Source organism: Protopterus annectens, chromosome 1.part1, assembly GCF_019279795.1.
Source record: "Protopterus annectens isolate FY-2018-M chromosome 1.part1, PAN1.0, whole genome shotgun sequence".
Classification (NCBI taxonomy): Eukaryota; Metazoa; Chordata; order Ceratodontiformes; family Protopteridae; genus Protopterus; species Protopterus annectens.
Genome location: NC_056726.1, coordinates 428,010,339 through 428,037,858, shown reverse-complemented (window position 1 = coordinate 428,037,858; position 27,520 = coordinate 428,010,339). Strand labels below are relative to the sequence as shown.

Genomic DNA, 27,520 nt, shown 5'->3' with positions numbered 1-27,520 from the left:
ATATTTTATTTAATAATTAGATTTTTTTTTTTACAGCAGGAAGGAGTTGCCATGGGGTCAGCATGTGGGGGCATATATGCAAATATAATAGTGCTGCAATGGGAGAAGAAATATATTTTTACTTTTAATTTTTTTGGTTATATAACATATTATACGCGTTTCTTGGATGATATTTTCATTTTGTGGGACAATCCCCATGCTATAGTTAATGAATTTTGTAGTGTATATTAATTCCACTACTCCATTTTTAAAGTTTACACATCAGTTTGACATGCATAAAATAGCATTTTTAAATATTTTATTAATGAAGGATTACAATAAAAAGATATTTACTTCAAAAATATATAGAAAGAAAACATATTTGAATTCATTGTTACTTCACTAGCACCCACCCATATAAACAAAAAAGAGCAATAATAAAAGGGCAGTTTGTTTGCGCTGCCCGGATGGTATCAGACTTGAGAGTTTTTCAACGAATGCGACAATTTGAAGGGTATGTTTTTAAAGAGAGGTTACCCCTTGAGTTTAGTGAATGAGGTTTTGTTAATAAGAGAGGAAATTATGTTCCCCTCCTGTCAGAAGTTTTAATTAATGAAGAAGTGATGAATGAAATCTCCGTTAATATTAAGCATGCAAATAATGATTATACTGTTTCGTTCATTACCACTTTTACACTAGATAGTGTGGACATTAAGGGCATTCTTAATAAAAATTGGGTTATTTTAACACAGGCTAGGGACATAAGACCCCATGTTGGAGAGACCTGTTGCTATATTTAGGAAGGGTAGAAACTTGTGTTTATTTGAAAAGAGAAGTTCATGTAATAATGCAGTTAGGAAGGGACAGATAAGGAAATGTGGTATGTGCAGATACTGTAGCTATGTAAAAGAAGATGAAATATTTTTTGTTAATAGGCACATACACATTAATTCTAAATATAATTGTAACTCTGAAAGAGTTATGTATTGTGCTCAATGTAACCAATGTAGCTGTTTCTACATTGGTAAAACTGATAAGAAATTTAAACAACGTATTTATGAGCATTTATATGAAATAAGAACTTGCAAGGACACTAATGCATTATATGGGCATATTTTAGAATACAATGAACATTCCTTTTGGTTTTTTTATTATAGATAATATAGCCTCTGACATCAGAGGTGGTGCATGGCCGATACTACTTGAAAGAAGGGAACTATACTGGCAGTTATTAGATTCTATTAACTGGCCAGGTCTAAATGAGAATTTATCTATTAGGTCCCTTATATATAAATATATATATATATATATATATATATATATATATATATGTATGTATATATATATATATATATATATATATATATATATATATGTTTATATGGGTGGCCGACAGTTCATATGATCGACACTCATTTGGTCGACAGTTCATTTGGTCGACAAGCAGATTTGCCCCCTTCCCCAATGTTGTGCAACCCTGAAGTTGATATATATAGTTAGGGGTGGGGGGCACAGCCCCCCCACCTAAAATGCTTGTCGACCAAATGAACTGTCGACCATATGAACTGTCGACCGTCAGGTAGACCCATATATATATATATATATATATATATATATATATATATATATATATATATATATATATATATATATATATATATAAAAATATTTTTTTTTTAAAAACTTTTATATATATTTATATTGCTATTTATATACATATAGTGTTTTCTAGTATTCATTTTAGTTGTTATGTCTTTCGGCTTTTTCCCAGTTAGGGGTCGCCACAGCGGAACTCCGGTCCGCTAATGATTGGCAGCAGATTTTTACGTGCCGAGTTGCCAGCTCTGACGCACAACCTTCAGTATTCATTTTAGTAGTAATTATTCATATTTTATATATGTATTTGTCTTTTACTTTAAGGGGGTGTGGCTAATGTTTGATGACTATGTGCATGACAGGATATCAAATGTAGATGTTTGTGTAATTGGATTGTCTGAGGAAGTTCTTTGATGGGACGAAAGCGCTTACTGGCTTTCCATTGATCGTGGTTCAATAAACTTTGGCTCAATTTCATTAACATCGTGGCTTTGAATTTCATTGTTTTGGAGTCTGCCCTGTTCCCTACTTGCAGCATTGTGCATTAATTATGGGTGATCATACATTTACTTTGTTATATTGCTGATGCTTAGCATGGAGGAAAATGTTAAAATTACAGCTTGTTTCTCTTCTCTTCCTAAGGGGTACAAGAGATAAAAGGTGACTGGATCACTCACGGCATAATAACCAAGCCATATCCAGCACAAGGCAATCGCCTTGGCACACTGGCTGAGAGAGGCCCACATTGACTGTGAGGGGTCCGCTAGTGGTGGGGGGCTGCCACAGCATTTACTTTTTAATTAAAAAAGAAATACATGTCTTTAAGAACATTCTAAGAATGCCCTCTTGTGCAACACAGATTTACATCCTGTTGTGTGCACACCTGCTGTTGCATGCTGGCGCCGAGATGCACACACACATGCTGCTGTTTGCTTCTTAGATTTCGTGTCTATGTGGGGAATTTAAACACACGACATTCCTGCTACCCGCTACGGTCTGTGGATTAAAGCAATAGGCATTATAGATAAGTTGCCCCAACCAGCTACCAAACTGTGAATTTCAGTGCATTTTCAAGGAACTGTGCTTCAAGGCAAGAGAAGTATACTGCTGCTCAGGCTAAGTTTGTTTACAGTGTGCAACTCTTTTGTTTAAAAAAATGGTCCTTACGGTTTGAGAGCATTTGAAAGCGGCGTTAGCACAATAGGTAGCATACTTGATTTTGTTGCAGAAGGCTGTGACTTCTACTCCTACAGCATATTGATGGATTACTGATACTGTCTTGTACTTTAAGGGGGGGGGGGGGGTTGCTACCATCCTGAGTGTGTTCTCGGGATGAGATGCCTTGCAACTATGAAATTGTCATTGGTTTGCCATCTATTCTCTGTTGCAATATTACCAGCTTACTATTTTTTTAATGCATCACAGGCAATTTATTCTTCAAATGCAGCAGGCACTGAATTTATGGATGAAACACTAAAATATAAAGTTTTTTGCTAGTAGCAGCCTCTTTATTAGTTACAGATCTCTTTAATGTGGAATTATTCAGATGATTGTCACTTCTGCAGAGATTATGCATATTGACCGATATTGATGGATTGTAATTACAGAAGTTTGAGTGGCCTTTTATGCTTGACATGTTCTGAAATGGGCAGTTTTGTCATTGGTTCATACATTTTGTTTTATTGCTTACTGGGAAAATGCTCAAAACTAAAAATATGAAATCCCCAAGTGGTGGTCTATTGTACAAGGAATTTAATTTAGAATAATCAAGAAGGTGATCAAAGAGCACATGCATGCGTGCATGGTCCTACAAATATGTGCAAGGAGCCTATTGTCTGAAAGTAGACCAAAGGCAAACTTAATCCACCATTGGTCAGATGCATTTCCTTTTAATGTGGGTTTCAATGGTTTCAATGAATGTAAGCTTCAAGGGCAGAGAAGTGTACTGTTAATGCCATATCTATTTTCATTCTGAGAATGTATTGTTTTGTTTAGCAAATATCTATCGGTGTTTGTGTGAAAAAAAATTGAAATAAAAGTTTTAAATTACTTCTGCAATGAGTAAAGATATTTGGATTTAAAGAGGAAAATAGTGTGCACCCTGTCAGTTTTGAACAGCGTTGGTAGTAACTGGAGAGAAATAGCCAAGTAATGGGACCCGGGAATGGCTGTGGATGGCTGGGAGACTGCTGTGTCTGTTGGGGGCCCAATCCATTACCTTGCCTAGGAGCCTATCTGACCATGCTCTGTCTCTGCTCAAAACGCAAGGGACGGATCCCCCTTCAAGATCCTATAGGATACTGAATAAAGCACAATTTTTATTTATTGTCATTTGTTAACCGGGTTAGTCCAATTAAGCCAGGGGCCCATGTTCAGTGGAGACCTGAGGAGAAAAGCTCCAGATACAAGTAACAATATCACAAATTGAGATATATTTACAGTGGTATAGTATCGGGTAGTTATACATTGAAAATAAGAACCACTATTTACGCAGTTGTGTACAAGTTGCAGAATGTTAGTACAGACCAGCAATAAAATTCTATATGCAAAAATATGTACAGATGACAGCAGTAAATTCCATGTGCATCAGTATTTACAAGAAACAAGGTGTATTTGTACATTAATAGATGTAGTGGAGAGACAAATAGAAAATAAGATATATGCTTAGAGTACGGAGATAGAATTAAGAAGAGAGCAGTAAGATGTCTGGGAGGAGTTTGACAAGGATAGGACCAGATCTTTAGTAGGTAGTTTTTAAGCTTGAGTTTGAATTGGGCTTTATGGGGGATACTCCTTATATTATAGGGAAGGTCATTCCAGATATGAGTGACAGAGAATTTATAAAGGGATTTTCATGTATGTTTAGTGGGTTTGTAGATCTCTAGCAGATGTTTGTCAGATGTGCGAAGCTGGCGACGGGGGGTTGTAGAGTGATAGTGTTTGAGATGGAGGGACAAGAAGTGGGGTTAGAGTATAGTGTGTGTAATATGTAGTTGTGGAAGAAGTTGTATTTGGAATTCAGGCCAAAGTAAAGACTTTAGAGCGAGGCAGTGGTGTGCTTTATATGGTAGATTTGAGATGATTCTAGCAATTTTGTGATAAGTTAGTTCTAATTTGGACAGGAGAGATGACTGAAGGGTTAGTAAAGACTGGAGCTGCATACAAAAGACTGAGCAAGAGGAGAGACCTAGCAAGGGAGGGGTTGGTAGATGGTAAGAGTAGTTTATGACTACAGTACAGAACTCCAAGTTTTTGGTTGTTTTTTTTTGTACACTAATTGATATGCATATCAAATTTTAGTTCATCAATAGTTGCACAGTAATTTAGTATAAGGTTCAGATGTGGTGATAGTATTGTTAAGTGAGGTAATAGAGAAGGAAGGCTTAACATGTACCTTTGTTTTAGGAAGGAAAAGTAGAAGTTTTTTTTTTTTTGGATTTAATATGCAATATATGGGTATATGCAATATACCCAAGTCACAATTTTTGAGAATGCGTCGCATTTGCTCTACACAGGACACTTATGCCCAGTTTGAACAGAATCTGCATAACCGTTTTAGTCGGAGGGGATATAAAGACAATAACATCTCTCAGGCTAGGGATCAGGTTAGACAACAATCTAGAGCAGATTTACTACAGTACAAAAAGTCTGATGTCGACAGGGATGGACAACAGCCCATACGATTAGTAACCACCTTTGGTAGGAATATCAGACGTTTAAGTGGGTTATCAACAAACAGTGGAATATCTTAAATGCCAATGGCAAGCTTAATTATATTCTTTCTCCCAATTGTTCATTTTCTTTTTGCAGGGGGCCCGCATTAGGTTCCCGTTTTAGTCATTACAAACGTAAGGTTCCGCCAACACTTCAACAGTCCACTATATTTAGAAACAGTGTTAAGGGATGTGTTCCTTGTGGACATTGTTCCGCATGTCCCCACATATTCAAAACTAAAGCTTTCACTAGATCTAACAACCCCGAAGGTCTACGATATTTTATGTTTTGGAAATTGCAGTAGTGAATGGTTTGTCTTTGGCTTTTTGTTCAGTATTTTATGTTGGACAAATGTCTAGAACACTGAGGCTTCGAATATCCGAACACCTAAGTGAGATCAGGAATAGCAGAGCTACTAATGCTTTGTTTAAGCACACCTTAACCCACAAAACAGAAAGATTTACATTTACTGTCATTGATAGGGTCCAGGGTTCTAATTTTTCTAAAGTTGGCTGGCACACCATACTTAAACAATAAGGAATCAGGTTGGATTATCAGACTAGGGGGTTTATTTAAACCTGGTCTGAATGAATTGTCATAATGGTATATCCAACCAATAATTTTTGTGAATGCTAATGATGTCATGTATGCTAATGATGTCATGTATTTAAGGACTAGGTGTTTTTATTTGTGTTAATACACTGAGGAAGGCTGTTGCTGAAAGTGGGTATGGACTGTGGAAGTAGACTTTTATGATGGACATATTCTGAATTGGGCAGTTTTGTCATTATTGGTTCATTCATTTTGTTTCATTGCCTACTGGAAAAATGTTCAAACAATAAATTTAAAATGCGCTCTAACAAGTGTGCTGTATTATACAAGGAATATAATTTAATAAAGTTAGGAAGGTGTATCAAAGAACACATATTTGTTTCTTGTTTTGTGTGCAAGAGACCAGTGATTTCAAAACAGCCCAAAGATAATCTTTATCCACCACTGGCCAGATGCATTTTCTTTGGATGTGGTGTGGGTTTCAGTGCTGTTTCAATGAATGTGAGATGTTCTTCGTCTCACATTGCTGCAGTCATAACCTGTGGGTAGTCCGCTGTCCTCTATCGGCCCGAATACCAAAGAGCTGGGCTGGTGTCGGTCATTGTCGCCTAGAGCTGACGTCAGTACGTCGTAGTACATAAGCGCATGACCGACGCCATATCCTCAGTCTTTCTTGCCGTGTGGTCCGAAGCAGAAGCAGCATTTGCAAGTGCCGTTCGGCATTCTGAAATTTTCATTTATCGAGTTTCAGACCGAAGACCAAGTTGGGCTAAGTACCCCGTTGGGGAAATCTTTGTCTTTTCTTGCCTCAGTTATCCGGATGTCAGAAAAAGTTAATAATTGCATTTCTTGTGGGAAACAGATACCTCATAAGGATTTTCATTCTTTCTGTATTCCTTGCTTAGGGCCTGAGCACGATGTGGTCGGGTGTCGCTTTTGTGCTAGATTTAACAAGCGCACCATTAAATGAAGATTAGACTGTGCCAGGCTTGTTTTTGGTAAAAGGTGTAACTATAACATGCCGTCGGATCCTCTGACGCCCGCTACCGCTAAAAAGCGTAAAGATAAATCTTTGAAGTCTACACCGGATGAGTCGTCCGTTGCGGACGCCGGTTCTACGGAGCCTCCAGTTGAATATGTGGATCCTGCCGAGGGTTCGGCTGAATCCCATGGGGAACCTTTACTTTTACAGGAGTTGGCCTCTCAGGAGTTAGGCCCGGCTGAAGGTGCTTCTCAGGTGTCTGTAGTTCCATCTTTACAGAAGGTTATTAGGCCTTCTGCTTCAGTGGCTAAAGCTCATGCTAAGTCCAAACCTTGTCATGTTGGCCCTGGTCATAGTTCTAGCTCTCCAGCCCCTGTTCCTAAAAAGCATATGGTAAAAATGGCTGAGGACTTGATTACTTTGATCAGGGGTTCTATGCCCCCCCCAGAGAAGAGGCCTAGGGTGGAGGCAGATTTAGAGGGGATGGATCATTCCTCAGACTACTCTGATTCCTCAGTTGAAGAAATTCAGGAATTCCCTTCTTATTTAGATTTGGATGCAGAGGACTCCTGTCCTTCTGCTTCTCCTCAGAGGATTTTTCTTTTCTGAGACTTTACATTCCATGAGGGAGCATTTCAAGTGGGAAGGCCAGGATTTTTCGGATTCTCGGAAACGGCTCAGGGAATTTTTGTTTCTGCCACAGCATAGGCCCTTGGCTATTCCTTCTGTCTTAGAAGTTGTTCAGGATGTTTTCTCTGAATCTTCCCTTAATCCTGATTCTTTACCTCCTGCCCCTGTTAAGCCAGACAGATATTATAGAGTTCCAGAAGCACAGAAGTATTTGTACAAGAGTCCTAGAGCTGATCCGGAAACTATTACTCAAGGTCCGAAAGGTATTAGGGCTTCTGTGGCTAAGAATCCAGTTCCTTTGTATAAAGATTCTAGAGCTTTAGATAGATGGGGGAAAAAAGTGTACACCTCCTCTACGTTGGCTATGAGGGCTTTGAATTGCCAATTTCATATGCTGAAGTATCAGAATTTTTTGTTAGGACAATTGCAATCTAAGGTGGATGCTTTATCTGAGGGTATAGAGTGTAAGGAGCTCCAGGAGTTGGTTCATGCATCAGATCAAGTTGGCAAGCATTCTTTGCAGTGTGGTTTTGATGCTCTTCAGGCTACATCCAGGGTGGCTGCTACAGGTTCAGTTATTCGTAGACATGCCTGGCTTAAGGATCAAAATTTGTCAGAGCATGTTAAGGCTCGGATTTTGGATGCTCCTCTTCAATCTGAAGTACTTTTGGGTCCTTCGGTGGAATCAGTTTTGAAAAAGATGGAAGATGAGGCTAAGTCTATGCAGACGGTCAAAGATTTTATGCAGGTGCAGCCCCCTAAGTTTAGTAGGAATTGGCCTGCTAGAGGATGGTCTTTTCCTTCTTCGGATTATCAGTCTAAGGGCAGGCCTAGGCGTGGTAGAGGCAGAGCTCACGCTCAGGGTTCTTTCAGACCTAGGACTTGGAGCTCTCCTGCACAGTCTTCTGGTGAGGGCAGGGGTCAGCCTTTTCGTAAACAGACCCAATGACCTGTATCTTCCGCTGCCAGACCCTTCTCTACTGGCAGCTCCTCTAGGAGGAAAGTTGGGACTTTTCAAACAAAACTGGCATTTGGTCACCCAGGACAAATGGGTGTTGGATATAATAAATCACAGGTACAAGTTTTATTTTTACACTTTTCCTCCTTTCAAAGGCATGCCGGATGTGCCTCCTCAGCAAAGAATGGAGGCTCAGGAACAAATTTCTTTACTTTTACAGATGGGGGGCAATTCAGGTGGTCCCTCCGTCAGAAGTAGGCCTAGGTTTTTATTCCCGTCTATTCCTAGTGCCAAAGAAAGGAAACACTTGGAGGCCAATTCTGGATTTGTCCATTCTCAATACCTACCTAGACATTCCAAAGTTCAAGATGTTAACATTACAACAACTTCTGCCTATGCTAGGCAAAGATCACTGGATGGTAACCCTGGATCTCAAAGAGGCCTATCTTCACATCCCTATCAGGCTCAACTGCAGGAGATTCCTGAGATTTCGGGCTGGTACTTCTCATTATCAGTTCTCTGCATTGCCCTTTGGTTTATCTACTGCCCAGGGTATTCACAAAGTTCTGGCTCCTGTAATTGCTTTTTCAGACAGAGGAATACAAATTTATCCTTATCTGGACGATTGCCTGATTCTTGCTCAAAACAAAGACAAGTTACTTCAACATCTCCAGTATGTAATGGCAGTTTTAAGGTGCCTAGGGTATTCTGTGAACGAAATAAAGTCCAGTTTAGTGCCCTCTCAGGACATGTGCTTTCTGGGTGTGAGACTGAATACAGCTTCTCAGATGGCATTTCTGACCCCGGACAAACAAAGAACTCTTCATCTATACTTCCAGCAGTTATCAGTAATGTCCAGGCTGACTGCAAGGACAGTCCTTCAAGCCTTGGGGTTCATGGCATCTTGCATTCTAGTACTTCCCAATGCCAAACTGCATATGAGGAAGCTACAATGGTATCTCAAAAGTGTGTGGACTCAACACTGCCACGATTTGGACACTGTCATTCGGATTATACCTTGCATCCAGAAGGAATTCTTGTGGTGGGCTCAGGAATGTCACCTAAACAAGGGACTGTCTGTGACCCGACCAGAGGCGAGTCAGATCCTAACGACGGATGCCTCGGACTTGGCTTGGGGAGCACACTTCAATGGGAAATGGATATAAGACATGTGGCCTCCCAAACTACTACATTTGCATATCAACATGAAGGAGATGTTAGCAGTCCAATTTGCTTTGATGGCCTTCAAGGACCTACTTCAGCCGGGACAGGTGTTGATTCAAACAGACAACACAACAGTCATGTGGTACATCAACAAGCAGGGGGGAACCCATTCCTACCCTCTTTGCAGACAAGCAATGATTTTGTGGGAAACTGCTCTGAGTTTGCAAATCAGTCTTCCTCCTTGGCTTCTGCCACAAGTTCCTCATTTGTTATCCCAGTCAAACAATCATTTTCTCAATGTTCGGGTGCAGTCCCTGCATCTAACAGCCTGGCGTATTCTGTGATGGAGCCGGTGGGGTCTCAGCTTCCTCAACAGGTTTTAGATGTCATTTTGGAAGCCAGGCGGCCTAGTACGAGAAAAGTTTATGCTGATAAATGGAAGAGATTTTTTCTTTGGAGCACAGCAAAGGGCTTTGATGTTTCAGTGCCTAATTTGAGTTTTGCACTACAGTATCTTACTGAATTACTGGACAAGGGTTTGTCATTCTCTTGTGAAGGTTCATGCTGCAGCCATTTCTGCTCACTATGATTGTGACCCTCCTTTATTTTCTCACCCTTTGTTCAAACAATTTCTTAGAGGGGCAAAGAATATAAGACCCCCACGTAGGGCTCCTACTCCTTCCTGGGATCTCAATTTTGTTTTGGAGAAACTTACTTTACCTCCTTTTGAACCTGCAGCTACGTCTGAATTGAAGTTTTTGTCTTGGAAGACTGCTTTTTTGTTGGCCATTACTTCTGCTAGGAGGGTATCTGAATTGCAGGCACTCATGGCAGTTGAACCTTTTCTGATATTTCATAAGGATAGAGTTTCTTTGCGAACTAACCCTACTTTTATGCCTAAAGTGATTTCTAATGTGGCCTTGAACCAGTCTATTCATTTGCCTACTTTTTATGCTGATCCCCAAAATAAGGGGGAAAAAGTCTTGCATTCTTTGGATATCCACAGGCAGTTACGTTATTATTTGAGCAGAACTAAGGAGTTCAGACAGACTCAACAGTTATTTGTTTCTTTTGCTTTGGGTTCACAAGGGAAAGCTGTTTCAAAGCAGACTATTTCGAAGTGGATTGGTCAATGTATTGCTTTTTGTTATTCTCATCATGGGAAGAATGTTCCTGCTGGGATCAGACCTCATTCTACTAGGGCTACTGCCACATCTACTGCTTTTTTGAGGGGTGTAGCTACTAAGGATATTTTGGAGGCAGCTACTGGGAGTTCTGTACACACTTTTACTAAGCATTACCATCTCCCTCTTTATTCCAAGTCCAGGGCTGGGTTTGCCACTGCAGTTTTACAGGGCATGTTAGCAGCTCCTAATGCTATTTAGTTTGCCAGCCTCCCTTTTCCTTTGCTTTGGGATTCTACCCACAGGTTATGACTGCAGCAATGTGAGACGAAGAACATAGTACAGTTTTGTACCTACCATAAATGTAGATGTTCGAGGATCTACATTGCTGCAGTCAAATTATCCCTCCCTCCTTCCCCTCTATAGTTTGTGGTTGTTGGGTGTTTACTATTTTGGCTCTGGCCTTCTTTCATTCTTAGGCCTTCTGACATCTGGGGCAAGAAAGACTGAGGATATGGCGTCGGTCATGTGCTTATGTACTACGACGTACTGACGTCAGCTCTAGGCGACAATGACCGACGCCAGCCCAGCTCTTTGGTATTCGGGCCGATCGAGGACAGCGGACTACCCACAGGTTATGACTGCAGCAATGTAGATCCTCGAACATCTACATTTATGGTAGGTACAAAACTGTACTTTTCAAGGGCAGAGAAGTTTTAATGCCAAGTCTGTTTTCATTGTGCAACAGTATTGCTTTGTTTAGCAGATGTCTTGGTGTTTGTGCATTGCTATAAAATGTAAAAATAAAATCCAGATAATCATTGTAGAAGTAAAACAGTATGCACACATTAGTGTTTATGGTAAATGGGGTGAAATAGGCAGGTAATAAGACATTGGAATGACTGCAGGGAGACTCTGGTGCCATATTTTTGGTGGTCTGTTCTTCAGTTTGCATTTGAAAGTTGGTGTCCCACAATTCCATTGGAGTGGTCAGGGTAATGTAATCATGTATGCAAATGTTTATGTTAATCAGCATACAGATTTGTATCTATTTTTCATGGGTCTTGTCCAGAGTTTTGATGTTTCCAGGTTGAGAGGTATGTTGTCAAGTGATAAAGCCCCAAGTATGTCTTGGGTAACAGGAGTTCAGTTAACAGTTCTGGCACTGGAAAGTACAGGCAGTAAAGAGCGATCATGCCTTATCCCAGAGTGGAAGGGAAGTATGAGAGACAGTACTTTGAGCTTTGGCACAGGCTTGAACACAAAAGGATTGCCAGGGCTAGGGTTGGCAGAGATATGAGCAGGTGTGGCCTTTCTGTGGATGTGGTAGATCCCATGCTCAATCTAGTCCTTTTGCCTACCTCAGTCCTGACATGCCCATGTATAAATTCATTGGGAGGGGCATTAAGGCTAGTTAAAATTTCATACCCTTCAGGATAATGCCATTAGTTTTGAGTATCTTAACTTTCTCTTCCAGGGAGCAGGCGAAGCCAAAATTAGGAAGCCTATGCCTTCGATCCTGGGGAGTTGAATGTGGGCTAGTTGAGCATGCCTTGGAGGCTTGATGATTATAATGGGTGCTTGAACCTTCCCCACAAAAGAGGGGAAAAAAAGGCCGAGTACACTGTCCTCTTAACAGTTCACATCTACGGAAACCAAAACTCCTGAAAGCCTGTTTAAACAGGATTTTTCTTTCCACTCCAGGCTAACCAGTTTAAGGAAATCATTCGTAAGGTGTTCCAGTCTTGAGGACCCAGTGCCACTGGTAATTTTCCAGCCATTAAGTCTGTGTTTTTTATATTCCTGGCCACCAGCGTATCCTTTTGGATGCGTTTACCAGCTTGTGGCTAGCTAGTCTTCTGTACGTTTTCCATTTCTCTTCAGAATACTTCATATGTCTATTGCAGAAGCTTTCCTAGCCCCCTTTTAGCCTAGTAGGTCAAGGCTACCAGACCTGCTCAGGGCATCAGTTCAGATGCATGTTCTTCAGAATCTCCTTGAGCACTTTTAGGAGTTTCACACACTTCAGTTTCACTAAGCCTAGACTTTCAATGCAAATTGAATTCTCCCATTCAGCAGGTATGGTCTTGAAGCAAAGTTTTTCAGCTTGGCCAGATGGTTTGTTCATCCCTTAAAATTCTCTGTGTCATATTTTACATCTGTTCTCTGTTTTACTAGTCTTGCTTAAGTTCATTTAGGATAGAGTTCCAATTTTTATGCAGAAGGTGGACTAATCACAGCTTCTCAAAGCTTTTCAAGGATTCTCAGGGAGGTTACTTCATTATATAAGAACCATCTGACATGGAATATATATCCTGGAGCAGTGTGCGATTTTTTTTCCTTGAGGATAAGGTTGTTTTGCACACCAGCCCAGTATTTATTCTGAATGACCCAACATTTTATAATTGTGATACATTCCCAGTCCAGCATTCTTAGTTTTCTTTTCTAGCTAAGCCTACTATTGGAGAATGTCTTGCACCTCCTGTAGATGCTCATAAATAGTTGTACTAGAGCTAATTCAGAAAAGACTCTGCTTTCTTTCACACGAAACAGGGAAGTAAGGTATGTTGCTCTGCACGGTCTGTCTGGGGAATGCTACATTGCTTGTCTGGGAAGGTGCTAACTGCTTTTGTTGATGAGAAGCACCTGGAACTCTGTGCATCTGTTTCCAAGTGACATTTTTCTTTCCCATTACCTTGCATTGTAATGTTTCCATCAATGCTGTCTGCCTTGCAAGTGTTTGGTCTTTTGCGTATACCTTCATTAAATACCATTTGTATTCTCACTTTGGTTTAAGAGCTGCATTTTGAGTGCTGTCTTGAGTTCCTGTCCCTTTCTTCTGTAGAAGAGGCATACTGTCTACTGTTTGTGATTTTGTTCCTGTATGCAGTATTCCTGCTGCAAGAAGGCTATGAAGTGAGACACTGCAATTTTATGAAATCTTCACCATAGCAGTATCATTTTTGAGACTGCTCTGCAGCTGCAGAGGGTTGTTTGCATTTAGTGTTCTAATAAAGCTAAACCTGGAGCCAGATTCTCTCAGGGAACAAATGGAGAGACTCTAACTTTGAGTATTAAACTCCTTTTCTTGCCCTGATGAAGTTGGAACTGGCCTAGGGTAAATCTCCATGTTCAGGTCTGGTGCAGTTTTTCTGCTTGAAACATTTTTTTTTCTGTGTCCATCAAGAAATGGAGAGAGGATTAAAGACTCACCTCTCAAAGAATGATTAAATGGTAGTGTCCCATAAATCTACTGTTATGGTGAGTAGCTCAAATAACTACAATAGTTCTACATTACAGAGAAAGTAAACCAGAAATGTTTTCTGTCAAGTGTAATGGTTTCAGAACTCTAGTGATTGCCTGTACAACAGGCAAAGGAGTTTGCTAGAGTTTAGTAGCTTGATAAAAATTAGTCACTGTTATGTGCTGCCTTTTGTTTTATGTTGTGCCTCTTTTTATTACATGATTAGTATTGTACATATGGAGAACAAGCTGCATTAAATTTTTAACTTGTATTTTCAGGCCTGATTGGCAGTTGCACCAACTCTAGCTATGAAGACATGGGCCGTGCAGCCTCAGTTGCCAAGCAAGCTCTGGATCATGGTTTGAAAAGTAAATCACAGTTCACTGTAACGCCTGGTTCTGAGCAGATTCGTGCTACTATTGAGAGAGATGGCTATGTAAGTATTGTTAGCAACCAGTACCATATTTTCACTTTTCAGGTAAACATCCCCATTTTTTGTGTTAAGTTGCAACTCTGTCCTACTGCCTCAAAGCCTAAGGAAGTAGTGGTGCATATTTATTTATTTGCCTTTGTTTATTGGGAAAGTCCGACTTGGCAATACCCATTTTCAGCGGAGGTCCAGGGAGAAAAGCTCCATTTGTTTACGTTGCATTATACTCGGTTCCAGATAAACAGAGTAGTCGCATTTCTGTTTACTTGTATACACATACAGTAGTTACATTTTTACATTTTAATATTTTGCAGATATAAAGTTACTAAAGTGAGAGCCCAGATACAGCTTAGTGGACTGTACAGGCAGCAGTTGTGTGTTAAAAACTGATCTGATGTTAGTCTTTTATTCTTAACAGATGGGGCTCTGTTCTGATCCTCGGAACCAGCTCGGCCTGTATACAGCTTGCGTCAGCCAAAAACTATCAAGCTAAGTCTCTACCCGCAATATCCTTGTGCTCATTGCCTCAGATCTCATTTGCCGCTCTGTCAACGAGATGTATCAGCCTTCTCTCAGCTAAGTGTTGCCTTATTTTTCTATTTTTTTGGTGAGAAACTCAATCTTTCATCTTAATTGCCTTCCTGTTCTGTCATTTTCAAAATCTGACAAGCCCCCTAAGGGGCACCTCATTTGGAAATGGACTCAAATTTGTAAGGGGTTCAGTCCAAGAACCTTGGCAGAGTGTCAGAACAAGCTCATGCTCAAAAGTCTCCTTAAATCCTCCTTCAGTAAAGCCTTGTCCAAGGCAGACATGAAACAGGATTCTTCAGAAAAGAAAAGCCTATCCAGAGGCTCCCAAACAGAAATACTTGGGTCTGCATTCTTAGGAACCGACGACAAAGGCTCCTAAATTAGAGACCTATAGTTCCTCGGCACCATCAACCTTTATGGTGCCATCATCTTGCTTGTCAGTGCAGATGGCCATAGTTACTGGCTTGGTGCCAACTTCACCTGTTTCACTGCAGCCTGCTACATCTGGACTGACACAATTTCAATCTCCCCTCTATCTACAACAGGACAGCGAACACCAAAGCTTCATGTTACCCATGTGCAGGGTCCTCCTCCTTTGGTGTCTTCCCGAGAGATTCCCACTGACGAGCCACCCCAAAAAAAAACTTGCAAGAGGAAGCATCTGGATTCCCCTGAAGAAGCAAAAATTTCAGCTGTCCCCCACTCAAGACTTTGGATCAGGGTATGACTAAATACTGTCTCCCGCATAGCACCTCTACCTCTTCACAGGCTTCAGAAATTAAGATGTCAAGTTCAATCCATACTGTCAAAGCGAAAAGTACCTGCTCTCCTTGTTCTACAAACCCTGGGTTCTATGGCAGCAGCTATCACATTAGTTCCCATGGTACGGATTCGTATGAGAATTCTTCAATGGTTACCAGCCTCACAATGGTCCATTCTTGCTCACCCATTGTCACCCAATTTTGATAACACAAACTTGCAAGAAAGACCTGTCTTGGTGGATGGAGTCACAAGAGATCCTGATGGGGATGACCCTTTTATCCACCCCCCCCCCAAACCAAAGGCCATAGGGACTACGGACACCTCCCAGATGGGGTGGTGGGGCATTAACTGGGAAAGACAGTCCAAGGCACTTGGTCTCCCCAAGAGGCCTACTTGCACATCAGCATCCTGGAGATGAGAGCAGTACTCTTAACGTTGCAAGCCTTTCAGAATGTTCTTCCTCTGGGGGAATGGTTGCAATCCAATCAGACAACATGTCTGTAGTCTGGTACATCAGCAGGCAAGGGAGAACCAAATCCTACCCCCTCTGCTGGGAAGCGGTCAGAGTTTGTCATTGAGTGATATCTTCCAAGTGCTTTCTTGTAGCTGCGCACATCCTGGGGAGTTTCAAAATGATAGCAGATAAGTTGAGCAGATGAATATTACTGCCTCACGAGTGGTCTCTGAATCCCAGAGTGGCAAGTCAGATATTTCGCCGATGGGAGCGAACTTTGCTGCAACCTATTTGCCTCCCCGATGAACAACAAATGCAGCACATACTTTCTTACTCCCTGCACAGGGAGAATCCCCAAGAGAGACACACCTCCTAGATTGGCCCCTGGATCTCCTTTATGCATTCCCCCTCAATTCCCCTCATTCCCCTTTTTGTGAAGAAAGCCAAAAGGTTGTGATCCAGAGTAATCCTCATTGCTCTGTTCTGGCTCAGGCAAGTTTGGTTCCCTTCGTATGGCATCACTTGGTTCACCGACCTTGGATTCTGGACCCAATTTCAGATCTACTATGATACCCCCAAGGGCTTTTGCACCCGGACCTTCAGTCTCTCAAGCTCACGGCTTGGTTTCTCCAGTTCCAGTAATCACCAGGCAATCTACTATCACTTCCCTGTCCGAAAAATTCTTCTGGCTTCTCATAGAACATCCACCAGGATATTATATGATAGCAAATGGAAACGACTCTCTGGAATTTTTAGAATAATGTAGATCCCTTTTCAGCTCCTGTTGAAAATAATCTTAGAATTGTTGGCAGATCTTTTAATCGAGGAGCATCTTCGTCTACTGCTACAGTTACTCTTGCAGCTATCTCTGATTTTCTCAGTGGTTATAGTGACCACTCCCTAATCTCCTGTCACTTATGTTAAGTTTTTCTAAAAGGACTCCTTCGATTAAACCCCCATTCAAGGATCCATTACCACCATGAGATCTTACTTTCATTTTACAACATTTGGTATTACCTCCCTTTGAGCCAGCAGCCACTTATCAACAATTCCTCTCTAGGAAAACCCTTTTTTCTAGTTGCCATCACCTCTGCCAGAAGGGTGTCAGAAATACAGGCACTTTGTGCAAAACCACCATATATAATTTTCCATAAGGATAGTGTCCCTGAGAATGAATCCTTCCTTTCTCAAACAATCAATCCATTCATTTACCATTTTTCTTTCCATATTTCTCTAACAAGGGTGAATATTGTCTACATATGCAACAGTTTCTTCCTTCTGTTGTAGAGTTTATTAATGGCAGGGGACCACCAGATTCGCTTCCTTGTTTTTTGGAGGAGAGCATCTTGGATGTTCATCGTGTTTCACTGTTGCAGTCATTACTCTTGGGTTAGCCTGCTGGCAGGCTACCCTCAGTCTGCCAGAATTCCAAAGTCTAGGTCCGGCGTCAGTTGCTGTCACCTCTTACCTGACGTCAGTGCGCCAGGGGTATAAAAGATGCAGTCGATGCCATTTTCTTCAGTCTTTCTTGCCGTGCGGTGCCCAAAGCAAAAGCAGTTAGCAAGTGCTGGTCGGCAGACTCCTGAGATTTTCAAATCCGAATTCCAGAACCGAAGTCTTCATTAAAGCCAAGTACCCCGTTGGGGAAACTTTTTTCTTGCATCAGACCGATGTCAGAAAAAGTTAACAATTTGTATTTCTTGTGAGAAGCAAGTACCTCATAAGGATTTTCACTCTTACTGTATTCCTTGCCTAGGCCCTGATCACAACGTTGCTAGCTGTCAGTTTTGTGCTAGATTTAACCAACGCACTATCAAGCGTCGGTTCGATTTTGCATTATTACTTTGGCCGAAGATTTAATTATATCTTGCCATCGGACCAGCCGACAACCGGAGTTTACAAAAAACGCAAGGACAAGGAAAAAAGGCTAGGCATCCGAGGTCCAAAACTGATGACGAAGCCTCTGCTAGGCCAGTCGCCGGTTCTTAGTGAGGTGCTTTCTCAGCCCCTGGCACCCGCTACCTCAGAGCTACACAACTATATATTAAGCCAAATTCAGCTTCAAAGACTAAAGCAGCTCTAAAGACAAAGAAACAAGTACAGTATTCTCCTTCTCAGACTTCCATGACTAAAAAACAGATGCTCAAAATGACCGAAGACCTAATTAGTTTGATGAGGGGCTCCCATCCCCCTTCTGATGAGGCCTAGGCAAAAGACAGAGTATGATTCTTCTGATCAGGTTTCTATTTCCTCTGATTCCTCTTGTGAACCGGGTTACTCCATGCTTCCCTATGAGGATTCTGATGCTGAAGAATCCATTCCTTCAGCCTCTCCTCCTGAGGATTATTCCTTTGAAGAAACCCTGCATACCATGAAGGAGCATTTCCACTGGGAGAGCCAAGATTATTCTGAATCTAAGAAAAGGCTCAGAGACTTTCTGCTACTTCCTCAGCACGGACCCCTTGCTATTCTGTCCTGGATATTGTAGATGATGTATTTTCAGAGTCCGGCCTGTCCCCTGACTCTACCCCCTGCACCTGCTAAGCCAGACGGGTACTACAGGGTCCCGGATTCTCATAAATTCCTGCATAAAAACCCCGCTGCTGACCCAGAAACTGTATCTCAGGGTCCCAAAGGGGTTAAAGCTTCCACTTTAAAAAACCCTGTCCCCTCTGATAGGGATTATAGGGCTCTAGACAGATGGGGGGAAAAAAGTCTACACTTCTGCTACCCTGGCTGTAAGGGCTTTAAATTGTCAGTTTCATATGCTTAAATGTCAGCAATATTTAATGTCACAATTAAACAGAAATTGTTGACAAATACTGAAGGTTCAGAGAACAAGGAATTGCAGGATTTATTGCATGCAGCTGAACAAGTGGGAAAGCATACTTTGCAATGTGGTTGTGATTCACTGGAGGCCTCTTGCAGAGCCGCTGTTACAGGTTCTGTTATTAGAAGGCATGCTTAGTTAAAGGAACAGAATCTGCATGATCATGTTAAAGCAAAATTATTAGATGCACCAATACAGCATAATACTTTGTTTGGTACTAAAGCTGAAGAGGTGTTGAAAAAAACTGAGGATAAAGCAAAATACATGCAGACAGTCAAGGATTTCTTACAGGTGCAGCCACCTGGATTTAGCAGGAACTGGCCCTCTTAAAAATTGGTCCTTTCCAGTGTCAGACCACAAAGAGGCAGATGTAGGCGTCCCAGAGGCGATCTCAGCCCCAAGGCTCATACAGGCCTAAACAGTGGGATGCTCCTACCTCCAAAAGCGGAGAAGACAAATCACAACCTTACAGGAAACAGTCCCATTGACTTTCCTCTACAAGATCCAAGCACTTTTCTTTTGGCAGCTCCCATTAGGGGGAAAACTAGCACTTTTTTCTTCAAATTGGCAAATGGTTACCCAAGACAAATGGGTCCTGAACATAGTGTCCCAAGGCTACAGGTTCCATTTTCACACCCTGCCAAGGTCAAAAGGTATGCCAGACCTGCCACACAATCAATGGGCAGAGGCACAAAAACAAATTACAGCCCTCCTGGACATGAGGGCCATTCAGCAAGTACCGCAACAAGAGCAGGGGCAATGATTTTACTCCAGACTTTTTCTAGTACCCAGAAAGGACAAAACCTGGAGACCAATACTGGACCTGTCAATTTTAAATACGTTTCTGGAAGTTCCAAAATTCAAGATGTTGACTCTACAGCAACTACTGCCCATGCTGGGCAAGAAGGCTTGGCTCGTAACTTTGGACCTAAAAGAGGCATACTTGCATGTCCCAATCAGACATTCTTGCCGAAGATACCTCAGATTCATAGCTGGCTCAATGCAATACCAATTCTCTGCACGGCCGTTTGGCTTATCTACTGTGCCCAGGGTCTTCACAAAATGCCTGGCACCAGTAATTGCGTTTTGCAGACAAAAAGGAATTCAAATATATCCCTACTTGGACGACTGCCTAATTCAAGCAGAGAACAGACATTCTTCTGAAGCATCTGGCATTTGTAAAAAGATTACTAATTGGCCTAGGATACACAGTAAACGAAAAGAAATCAAAACTAGTGCCCTCTCAAGAGATAATATTCCTGGGTGCAAACTTAAATGCAACTGCCCAGATGGCTTATCTCACGCCAGACAAACAAAATCACCTGACTACTTCAGGAAATTGGCAACAAAAATCCACTTATCTACAAGAAAAATACTGCAGGCCATGGGTTTCATGGCATCTTGCATTCTTCTGATTCCGTATGCCAGACTGCATATGAGGAAACTACAATGGTACCTAAAAACTGTTTGGACTCAGCATTGCCACAGCCTGGAGGCAGTAATTGCACTCATTCTTTGCCTGCAACAGGAGTTTCGATGGTGGGCAGAAGCCTGTCACCACAACAAAGGTCTGCCATTCAGTTTACCCACAGCCAGACTGACACTGACAACGGATGCATCCGATTATGCCTGGGGGGCCCATATGGCAGGAAAATGTATTCAGGGCACATGGCCTGCAAACCAGATGCATCTTCACATCAATCAAAAAGAGATGCTAGCTGTTCAAAATGCCCTGACAGCTTTCAAGGACCTGCTTCATCCAGGATGGTTACTGATAGACAGACAACACTACGGTCATGTGGTACATAAACAAGCAGAAAATACACATTCCTACCCCCTCTGCAGACAAGCAATGACCTTATGGGGACACAGCATTGGCTTTTCAAGTTCACCTGCAAGCACAATTCCTGCCAGGAAAAACAAATACTCTGGCAGACTAAGCAGAAACCTCATGGATCCCCACGAATGGAAACTGGATCCACAAGTCTTCAGCATGATAATAAGGAAATGGGGATGCCCAGACATAAATCTATTTGCCTCCCCTCACAACTGCCAATTGCAGAGATTTTGCACAAGGATTTATCACAAGCAAGCATGGAAAGTGGACGCCCTATCCTTCAGCTGGAAAAATCTAACCATACATGCTTTTCCCCCACTGTCTCTCCTTCCCAGGGTACTCCTAAAGGTCAGACAAGAGAAGCCAAAAGTGATACTGATTGCACCAGACTGGCCACGCCAGCACTGGTACCCAATCCTAAAGAGCTTGTCTCAAGGTCCAGCATGGATATTGCCTCAGACTTCTCACTTGCTGACCCAACAAAACAATCAGATCCTGCACAGCCAACTCAGGACCTTAAATCTGGCAGCATGGTGGATAATGTAGCCATTCAGAACACTCCTCTTTCAAAAGCTGTTACGGATGTTATCTTGGAGGCCAGGAGGCCCAGTACAAGAAAATTTTATGCAGAAAAATGGAAGAGATTCTGTGCTTGGAACCAGGAACAAGGCATTGACATGTGTGTACCAAATATCCCTCAGATTTTACAATACCCGAGATGCTGAACCAAAGGCCTTTCTTTCTCATCAATTAAGATTCATGCCTCTGCCATTTCAGCCCATTACAATACGGAACCACCTATCTTTTCTCATCCTTTAATAAGGCAGTACCTCAGAGGGGCCAAAAACATTAGGCCTCCAAGGAGAGCACCAATTCCGACCTGGGACCTCAATTATGTTTTGGAAAAACTCACACTGCCTCCTTTCGAGCCAGCATCAACAGCAGATCCTTTCGAGCCAGCATCAACAGCAGATATAAAATTCTTATCCTGGAAAACAGCTCTGCTCCTAGCGATAACCTCTGCAAGGCGAGTCTTGGAGTTACAAGCACTCATGGCTGTGGTACCTTGGATCATTTTTCATCCAGACAGGGTTTCTCTGAGGACAAACCCTACATTTATGCCTAAGGTGGTGTCCAGTGTGGCCCTTAACTAAACCATTCACCTGCCTACCTTTTATCCTAATCCACAGAACAAGGGTGAGAATATTCTGCATTCTTTGGACATACACAGGCAGTTGCGCTTCTACTTGGACAGAACAAAAGCTTTCAGAAAGACTGAGCAACTTTGTGTCATATGCTGCAGGATCACAAGGAAAGGCCATCTCAAAACAGACTGTTTCTAAATGGATAGGCCATTGCATCCATTTCTGCTATTTTCAACATGGCAAATCAGTGCCTAAGGGCATTAGGCCTCATTCCACCAGAGCAGCAGCCACTTCATCAGCCTTCCTCAGAGGAGTACTAACCAAAGATATCTTAGAGGCTGCAACTTGGAGTTCAGTGCACACCTTCACAAAGCACTACCATTTACCTCTTTACTCTAAGTCCAGAGCAGGCTTTGCCACTGCAGTTCTGCAGGGCCTCATAGCCTCTCCTAATCCTATTTAGCCCAGCCACCCTTCCTCAGTTTTGGGATTCAACCCAAGAGTAATGACTGCAACAGTGAAACACGATGAACATAGTACAGTTGTGTACCTACCATAAATGTAGATGTTCGAGTGTATTCGCTGTTGCAGTCCAGATTACCCACCCACCATCCCCCTTTTCCTTGCTGGGTCTATCTGCACTTCTCTGTCCTATACAACCTATTTGGTGTATTTGCTTGTAGATGAAGGAAATGTTATTTTTGTGCATGCATTTTTATTGGTGTATTTTTCAACCTACCAATTTGGGGGCACCTGACATCTCGGGCAAGAAAAACTGAAGAAAATGGCATCTACTGCATCTTTTATACCCCTGGTGCACTGACCTCAGGGAAGAGGTGACAGCAGCAGATGCCGGACCTAGACTTTGGAATTCTGGCCAACTGAGGGTAGCCTGCCAGCAGAATAACCCAAGAGTAGTGACTGCAACAGTGAATACACTCTAACATCTACATTTATGGTAGGTACACAACTGTACTTTCTGTTGGGTATGGCTAGTTCCATGCATTTATGTACATATTCGTACAGTTCATTGGTGTATGATTCGGAAGCTATGCAGCTATTTGCCATTGGCATGGGTGCTGTTGAAGTTGGCCACCTCTGTTTTTAGCAGTCCAAAGTCAGCTTTGGAGAGTTTTTTCAAGGTGGTTACCTTTGCATGTGGTGTGGGTGAGGTGTGGATTTCCAACATGATTTAGTTTATGGTTGGATCTGACAGAGAGGAATTGACTATTGGTGTTGAACAACGGTTGCCCATGTTAATAATAACCAGGTCAAGGATGTTGCTTCCTCTAGTGGGGGTCAGCATGAGTTGATCGAGGACATTGGAATTGATGAATTCCAGGAAGCATCGGGCCACTGTATTGGTGCTTGAGTATTTTTCCCAGTTGATGGAGGGGTAGTTGATGTTTCCTAATAAGTGTGTGTTGGGGTGGACCTTGATAGATTCCAGGGTGCTTAGGAATGTGGAGTGAGAGTCTAGGGACATGGTTGGGGACCCATAGCAGGCTGGAGTGAGAGTCTAGGGGCATGGTTGGGGACCCATAGCAGGCTGTGACCTGGATCGCCATCTTAATGTTTTTTGTACCTGAAATATCTCGGATGCGTTATGCTGGGCTACTGGTCTGGAGGTGTGCATATCCTTTATGAATATGGAGACACCACCGCCTTTGGAGCTTTGGTCCATGTTTTGGAGCTGAAAGCTGTGGAATGAGTTTTAGCCTGGTAGCACAGGGGTGTTTCTGCCGCTTTAAACCAGATCTCTGTTACAGCACAAATGTCATTCTCCATTTTGTGGTGTGCTTCAAGCGAGTGCAACTTGAGATTTAGACTTCTAGCGTTGAGCAGCATGACCCTCAGATTGCATTTATTTATAGCTGTTACGGTGGTAATTTGGTCTTTGGAATACTGCCTAAAAAAGGCACTATAGGGGTGGCAGGAGCCTTAGCCAGTACTCTGAAACCCATGGATGACAGATGTAGGCCATCTCTGGCAAAGCAGCGAGGTCTGTCACTCATGTCATCCCAAGCAGGCAGATGCTGGATCCTCTTAGAATGACACCAGAAATTTAGCCAATTGTTGAAATCAAGTTATTTTTTGTTTGTACTGTGATATCATTCTAGGTGACGGTAGGATACTGCTCAGGGCTAGTGTCTTACCTGTCTTGGCCACATAAACAGAGAGCTCCACCATTTCTCTCTTTCATGTAGTCCAGTTTTCATGTAGTCCAGGGAAGTGCATCTCTGGTCATTCACACCCACGTGGAGAATGACAGTCATACTTGTACTTGTTGTGGAGTGACCTTCGGTGCGTGTGTTGTCGGATTCTGGCACCTGATAGAGAGCTGAATGTTACCTTCTCCTTATTCAACCTAGTGAGTGGGACATCTGTGTGCCTCACTATTGAGTTACCTATGATTAGTGTATGGGCAAGGTGTTTAGCCATAGGGGCTTAGGTTGGGGGGGCACACTGTGGAGGTGAGCTGTGTGTCCTGTGGTTTGTGCTATGTTGTGGTGATTGGGTGCGTTTCTGTCTTGGAGGTCTCTGTTTGGGTAAATTCCTCTTGAGAGCCTCCACGAAGGTGGGTATGTGGTTTCTGTTTTTATGTGAGAGCTGTGATAGTGGGTATTCTGGTGGGCTGTGTTCCATGTGGTGTGGTGCAGGTGTTGACCTTCTCCTCTTGACCAAGTAGTCTGGTCTTGGCTGGCGAGTGCATATCTTCCAGTTTGGTGATTATAAGTGCATCTTTCAAAAGTCTGATCATCACAAGCAGTGTTTGTTTTGCTTAGGTGCTTCTCACATCCATACATCTTGTCCCATTTCTTAGGCATTTGTTCCAAAAACCGTGCATGTAGTTGTCTCTGTTCTTTGGCAATCTACTTAAAGAACCAGTATTTTAAAATGGTGGCTAAGGGTTCTATGGACCAGTCTTCCTGGCTTGAGGGTCAGATGTCCGTGAAGACCAAGAAAGCTCAGACTGATTCTTCAGCTGTACTGCCTCCACTGGACATTGCTCTTGAGGTTAGTGAAACCCCAGAGGACTGCCCATTTTCTCAGTCAGATTCCTCTGCTGCAATCGTTTTGAAGGCTGGCATGAATCCAGCTTCTCTCATGTCCTTGGATCTTTGTAGATGTCTGTTTCAGATATTTGGGGGGGGGGGGGCACTTCTGATTATTTCTGAAGGGCCTAGGTGTGTTCCTCAATTCTTGATCAGAAAAGAGATTCTTACTACACTTAGTGTCTTCAGGGGTTCGAGCCACTTAAAATCTTAAGGGTTGACGTCCCCTTGAAAAAGAAGCCGAAACCTAAGCACCTTTCTCCTGCTCCCAGAGACCCTCAACATGAATGTCAAGATTTCATACAAGGTCTTTTTAATGCCCTTATGGCCTTGAAGCCTCCTCAGGGTTTATCTGTTCCTGCCCTCCCTTTGGTCTTGCACCTTCTTTAAGAGGCCTAGGGAGTTGTTTTTTTCAGATGAGGATGTGAATTCTGATGAATCCTTAACCTATTCCTCCCAGTTTACCTCTCCTTTGGAGTATGGCTCTGAGGAGGAGGAATCTATTGGTCGTGATTCTCCTTTTGAGGAGATTCTTTTGGTGATACAATTTCCCGTATAATGGCATTTATTTAAGTGGGATTGTGTTCAGGACTCTGATGTCTAGCAAAGGAATTATGTGCTCCTTCAAATGGAGTCTCATAAGCTGTCTGCTCTCCTCCTGTTCTTGCTGCCTTCTTGGATATTTTTTCTTTAGCTTCTCAGGCTCCTGACTCTCTGCCCCTGCTCCTAAGAAACTATGGGTTTTATAAAGTGCCTGAGAATTGTAAATTCCTTTATAAGTGCCCCTCTGCTGACCCTTCTGTTGCTTCTGGTAAGCCATCTAAGCTTTTGCCTTCTACAAAGCTGCTTCCCTCTGACAAGAACAGCAGAACTATGGAGAGATTGGATAAGAAAGTGTACACTTCTACCTTGGCCTTTAGAGCTGTAAACTACCCGACCCAAATGACTAGGTATATTTTAGCTCTTCTGTGTCCTGCCTGTCAGGTTATTTCAGATGTTTCTGACTGAGGGTAAGGCTTCATCTACATCATCTCAGGCTGCTCGCCGTTCTGTTAAATGCAGATATAATGCAGCTGATGCCTTATCTAAAGCTACTGCTTTTGGTTCTGTTTTGAAGAGGTATTCCTGGCTTTGCATTCAGCTTTTGCCTGGTGATATTAAGGCTAAGCTGATTGATGTTACTGTAGATAATAAACATCTTTTTGGTGCCTCTGAGCTGTTTGTCCCTTCAGGAAAAGGGCATGGCTTTACAAGATTTGAAACATTTTTGTTTCACCAGTTCCCAAATTTCAAAGGAATTACTTTAATAAACTTGCCTTTCTCTGCAGTCTCACCCTCCCCAAAAGTAAAAAGGGTGTTAGAAGGGCTCCTCCTGCCAAGTCTACTCCAACTCCAACTCCAACTCAGAAGCCTCCTTTTCCAGACACGCCAGGTGCTGTTTTGACTATCCTTGCCCCTGTCTTCTCAGTCCATTTCCTCTCTCTCTCCATCTTTCCCTGTCCCTTCCAGTTTGGTTAAAGATTACTCAAGATTATTGGGTTTCATCCATAATTCACCAGGGGTATTATTTGATTCAGACCCCCCCCTTCCTTAGAAACAGCTGCCCTTTTTTTCCAGAGGCGCTTTGGGGTCTGTTGTGTCAAGGAGCAATTCAGGAAGTTCCAGCCTCTCAAAAGGGAGGGGATTTTACTCCAGAATGTTTCTGGTCCACAGGAAAGAAGGCACTTGAAGACCCATTCTGAATCTCTCTCAGTTAAATACCTTTTTGAAGGTTTCTTCCTTTCAGATGGTATCCCTTCAAACCTGGTTTCCTCCTCTTCTTTCTCAAGCCTTTATAGTTTCCCTGTATCTCAATGATGCCTATTTCCATATCCCTATTCATCCCCTTTTCAGGAAGCTGTTTGCTTTTCTCTGTTGCTTCCTTGCATTTTCAGTTCTGTGCTTTGACCTTCAGCCTCTACTGCTGCAAAGGTCTTCACCAAATGCCTTTGTAGATTGAGGGAAATCCAGATCTTTCCTTACATGGACAACCTGTTTATTCAAGCCTCTTTTCCAGAGATTTTACTTCAGCATCTTCACTTAGCTATTTGTCTCATGCAAAACCTAGGGTTTACAGTGAAGTTCCAAAACTCATTCCCATCTCCTTCTCAGGATCATATTTTTCTGGTGTGCAGGCTCCAGACTGTTCCAATGTTGGTGTGTTTGCCTCCTCCCAAGGCTTTTAACTCTGATTACATTCTTTCAGTCCCTTTTTTCTGGCTGGAATGGAGTCCAGAGAAAGTTTCTAAGGGATCTGGGATATATGGCTTCCACCATTCCTCTGCTTCCTGTGGTCAGACTTTATTTAAAAAAGCTCCAGTGGTTCCTAAAGTCAGTCTGACTTCAGAGTTCTCTCTTCCTTCCAGGACCTCCCAAAATCTTCACAGACAATACCACAGCGATGTGATACATCAACAAGCAAGTGAGGGGGGGGGCACAAGATCTTATCTCCTCTGCAGACTAACGCTTCAGGTGTGGGAAGCTAGCTGTCCA

The 27,520-nt window shown here is 42.4% G+C and overlaps 1 protein-coding gene across 1 annotated transcript in view; it reads left to right on the top strand.

Moving 5' to 3' along the window:
- Positions 1-27,520, top strand: part of ACO2 (aconitase 2) — a 1,318,356-nt gene that overhangs the window by 1,023,309 nt on the left and 267,527 nt on the right. Inside the window, exon 17 of the mRNA XM_044075713.1 lies at positions 14,222-14,379. Within this exon, the coding sequence (XP_043931648.1) occupies positions 14,222-14,379 (158 nt within the window). The remainder of the gene's footprint in view (positions 1-14,221; positions 14,380-27,520) is intronic.